At 48.9% G+C, this 4,891-nt stretch overlaps 1 protein-coding gene across 1 annotated transcript; it reads left to right on the plus strand.

Moving 5' to 3' along the window:
- Positions 1-27: 27 nt before the first annotated feature.
- SAR1A (secretion associated, Ras related GTPase 1A) lies at positions 28-4,888 on the plus strand. The gene is made up of 6 exons (XM_009703830.1): positions 28-108; positions 1,404-1,523; positions 2,058-2,123; positions 2,789-2,892; positions 3,404-3,535; positions 4,208-4,888. Exons 1-6 carry the CDS (start codon positions 51-53, stop codon positions 4,322-4,324), a joined length of 597 nt encoding a protein of 198 aa, XP_009702132.1. The 5' UTR covers positions 28-50; the 3' UTR covers positions 4,325-4,888.
- Positions 4,889-4,891: the final 3 nt, after the last annotated feature.

A 4,891-nucleotide genomic window follows, 5' to 3' on the forward strand; every position in this document is an offset into this window, starting at 1 on the left:
CCTTTGACTCCGGTTTTGGTTTTGTCCCCGCAGGCAATTAATCTTCAGCGATGTCTTTCATTTTCGAATGGATCTACAACGGCTTCAGCAGCGTGCTGCAGTTTCTAGGTAATGCCACGTTACGTTAGCTCTCAAACAGCTCAGCTCGGGCCGTGGCAGCTGCGCTTAGGTCCGTTTGGTTGTGCCAGCGGCCAGTATCACTTAAAAGTTAGCCATTAAAGCGCGTCTCTTTCAGAGTGTGCGGTAACTCTGGCTAGTATAAAGTCTGTCGAGAAAGCTGTAAATCAATAAAGGTTTGGGTTTTTTTACACTAGGGGGAGAAACTTTCATAATATTTGGAGGTGTTTGGCTCCCACTCAGCCTTTCTCTTGCTGTTTAGAAGCGCAAGAGCAGCTGGGCTGATGCCAAGGGCCTGTCTAGCCCAGCGCCCTGCCCCAGGCAGATGTGCTGCCGAGCCAGGGAGGGAACCCCGTTCTCCTCCTCCTCCTCCTCCTGGAATCTGAGCTCACCAGCTCCACCAGCGCTTGCCCTTATTTCTCACTGCTGCAGCTAGCTCGCTTGCTTCTCAAATTATCGCTTCCTACCCCAAGCCACCCACCGTGGTGTGCCTGGGCCGCTGACTGACACCCCCAGCGTGATCCGGGTTGAAGACTCTCTGCGGAGGTGTTGGCCAAGTATTGCCCAATCTAGGGTGACCCGCAGAGCTGGGCTGGCCGCTTCGCCGTGGCATGAGCAGCCCTTTCCTGAGGTGTGAGCAGTAGCGAAGCTCCTCCTGCCAGGGTCGTGAATTTGAGCGAAGGTCCTTGCTGGAGGACGGGGTGCCCTCTGTCCGGGATGCCCTGTCTCCGCAACGCCTCGCAGGAGTAGGGAGGGATGAGAAAAAGTCCTGTTGGAAACCAAAGGGAACTTTCCTGTGGCAGGTAAATACCTGGAAGTGGAAAAAAATCAGTTCATCTAAAGAAGATGATGCGTTGTTTCATGCTTTGCACTTTTTCAAGAGCTTGCTGCTATCTTTTATGAGTTTATTCAATTTTTGTATTTAAATACCCCTTTGGGGCAACAGATTGATCCGTAACCCGTTGCACATAAGTCATACTTTGTTGCGCGCTCTTCTGCTAGGACGCATCTGAGAAAAGAATACGTTACTCACAGAAATACGAGCTTAGAAAAGGTCCCTTGTCGTAGATGTTACCTTGCATTGCCTTGGTAAAAGCCAGGTCAAGCTGTACATGTTTTTTCCCTGGCTGTTCTGTGTCGCGCTGGAAGTGCTGGAAACGCACAGGTGGCAGTATAGCTCTGGGAGAGGGATTCCCTTGTAAACGGCAGCCAGCGTCGCAGCGTTTCTGCTCGCGTGCCGGGATAAACCTGCTGGAGTTTTTCTTGCTTGTGTGCCTTCCTTCCAGGTTTGTACAAGAAGTCTGGAAAACTAGTGTTCCTGGGCTTGGATAACGCAGGCAAAACCACTCTGCTGCACATGCTCAAAGATGACAGACTGGGTCAGCACGTCCCGACGCTACATCCCAGTAAGTCTGCCAGCGACTGAGCCCCGCCTGCCTCCCGGTGTGGTTTTTCCTCTTTAATTTTGGGGACACGGTGTTGAAAGATGCCTCGGTGAGAGCTCTGCATTGGAGCCACAGACTTTAAGAGTCTTAAAACCTCATCTGAGGTCGCAGTTGCACGTCGGTTGCCCAAACTGAAGTGGATTTGTGTTTTCCCCTCAAGTATGAAATGGAGAGCCCGAGAACTGGCGTCGTTCAATTAATAATGACGTGCCTCTCTTGGGGAGGGAGTGGGTTTCTAATGAAAGGTATAATAAAGTATAATAATTGCAGATTAATAAGCATGCGCTTAAGTGGGGAGGTAGGTGAAATTATTTTCTCCTGCTCGGGATTATGTGAAACGAGTCCATTTCAGTGACTGAACTCTACAGGAAATTCAGGGAATTCCCACATTCTACAGGATATGCGTGTGATGCTAACATGAGTCCCCAAGAAATTCTGGCCGTGACAGCTTCTTTATTTTCCTGAAACACAGCCTGTATTTTTCCTTTCCCTCAGCATCAGAGGAGCTGACGATTGCTGGAATGACCTTTACGACTTTTGATCTGGGTGGACACGAACAAGGTAAAAGTGAAGTTGCTGAGTGGGAGACACCGAATGAGGTCGGCCTTCTGATTTCCTACATGTTCTCCAGCCACCTTAAGAAAAATCTACTGAAAAGCGATAGCAATTAGCAGCACTTAATTACTTGTTGCCTGAAATTATTTATGGAGCAATATGTGGAAATAAGCTCCTGGCTCTAGGATACCGGTTGTTTCAGTGGTTCGATACTTCTGCTTAGTTCTGGCAGTTTGGAAAAAAATCCGCTGCCGGTTTGTGCTCTGCTGCCTGAAATATTTTTAGCCATGGGAGACTTGAATATCATAGGCTTATTCTTTTGAATAATTGCTGAATTTTTATTTTTAGACTTTCTGGGAAGTTCTAAGCAAATTTTTTCTGCCTTTTTTTTTTTTTTCCCCTTTATACACAGAAATATTGGAGGAAAGACACCCTGGCTAAAAAGGCAGCCGTGGTTGTCGAGGCTTACTTAACGAAAGCAGAGAGCGCGTAAGTGGCTCTCCCAACTTGCCGGGTGTGCGGCCTCAGCCAGTCCAGTCCCTTCACCAGGAGATCTTCTGTTGCCTTGAGGAAATCATAACAAAAGGGGTGGCTTCGGCTTTCGGCCGTAGTTTTCCCGTTGCTTCAGGTAGCGTTTTCATGGGGCGGTCTTTGTCGCTTCTGTGTTGCAGCTCGCCGGGTCTGGAAGAATTACCTGCCGGCCATCAATGGGATCGTCTTCCTGGTGGACTGCGCAGATCACTCGCGTCTTATGGAATCCAAAGTTGAGCTTAATGTAAATATACTTGTTTTTTTCCCCCCGCTTCCCCAAGACCTCTGAGTGGCTAAATTATTTATAATAGGCTTCTTTCTTGGGCTGGAACTTGCGCACAGCTCATTTTGAGAGTCTTGTGCTTTGGATTTGCACTTCCAGTGCACCTTTTAACGCCAGCGGTGCGGTGTCCAAAGCCTGTGCTTACAGGAATTTCCACGTCACTTTATGCAGGGACAGGATCAGTAGGGATATATAAGTAAACCCTCTCAGAGCTGGAGGAGCCTGGGTGCTCTTACTGTGGGTCGACCGTGGGCTCTTGAGCAGCCTTTGAAGAAATTTTGAAAGGGCCCATGGGTTCAGACAGGACCCGCTTCTGAGAAACCTTTCCAGAGAGGATCCTCTTCTGCAGGAGGACTGTAGAGCACCAAAAAATAGCCCCTGTTGCTCACCAGAGCTTCAACAAAAATATTTTCTTCAAACGGGGGTAGTTTTTTCTGCCTCTGCTTAACTCTTCTTCCATCTTGCACGCCAGGCGCTAATGACAGATGAAACAATATCCAACGTGCCAATCCTTATCTTGGGGAACAAAATCGACAGACCGGAGGCCATCAGCGAGGAGAAACTGCGGGAGATCTTTGGGCTCTACGGACAGACCACGGGAAAGGTAGGGAGCCATCCGCGTCCCAGATCGTCCGCCAGCAAGGGAGGGCTTGTGTGTTTCATTGCAGAATGAGGCTCCGACCAGAAACCAGCTGAGGTGTTGCTGTGCATTTGTCCACAATATTGACCAAGCGGAATCTTTAATAACGCCGCTGCCCTCAGGCATGTTTTGAAACTGCCAGAATTGTGCAAAACAGTTGGGGAATTAGGTGTCGAGCTGGTATTTTAACACGTTGTCTGGCTCTTCTGGTTTCGTTACTCCATGTTGCCATCCGGTTACCCATCTAGTCATTTTGTCAGCGTTTAAAACCAGTACGGTTAGAGAGAATTGATCAGAACTGCTGGGTGACGGCAGTAAAACACCGCAAGGCTACTCTGGGGGCTAGCTTATCCAGGCGGTGGCGATCGCTTCTTGCATCGCGCTGCCGGGTATCGCAGGTACCTCAGACCGTGCCTCAAAAACGGTTTGCTCCGGTGTTTCTCACACCCGTTCTCCCAGACTGCCGGCTCCAAAAGTCCCGTGGGCAGGTCCCTCTCACAAAGGAAGGGGCCGGCGTGCAGCCGAGAGGGGAAATTCCCTGGGCAGAGAGGGGTTTCCTTAGACGGTGGCGACCAGGTGGCCGCTTCCCTGAGGGCAGCAGGGGTGCGATCCTGACTTCTCTTTGGATTTCCCTAGGGAAACGTGCCACTGAAAGACCTGAACGCCCGCCCCATGGAGGTGTTCATGTGCAGCGTGCTGAAGAGGCAAGGCTACGGCGAAGGCTTCCGTTGGCTATCACAGTACATTGACTGATGCTTGGACGGACACGAGAGTTTTACTCCTCTGGACTGATCCTCTTCGCAGCTTCCTACGGACTTTTCTATTAGGACACGGAAGGTTTTCCAACCGCATATTGGCATTGACCAAGAGACTCCTGGTTTTCGGCTGCCCTATCGCACAGTGGTGACACAACTCTTTTCCACGTGACGGGGAGACGGCACCGTTCTGCACGCGGGTGCAAGTTGTCCCTTTCAGTTCGGTTACAGCGGGGCTGGTGTGATCTGGGAAGTGAAACTCTGCACGCTGCACTGTAACAGCTGAAAAAGAGAGCACGTCTCACCACTGTGGTTAATTGACTTAAAAAAAAAAAAAAAAAAAAAAAAAAAAAAAAAAAAGCAATTATATTTTTTAAAGAAAGTGTTAATGTAAACAGCGTCCCTTCTAACTTTTTAGTTTAACGTTCATCTTGTTTAGTCCAGAGTCTGGTTAGGATTTTTTAAAAATATATTTAACGATATTTAGATATTTCACAAATTACTGAACCAAGGTATCACGGTATTAGAAGTCCTCAATAAACACATAGCATTTGGGCTTGACTGA

Source organism: Cariama cristata, unplaced genomic scaffold (genome assembly GCF_000690535.1).
Source record: "Cariama cristata isolate BGI_N322 unplaced genomic scaffold, ASM69053v1 scaffold38630, whole genome shotgun sequence".
Classification (NCBI taxonomy): Eukaryota; Metazoa; Chordata; class Aves; order Cariamiformes; family Cariamidae; genus Cariama; species Cariama cristata.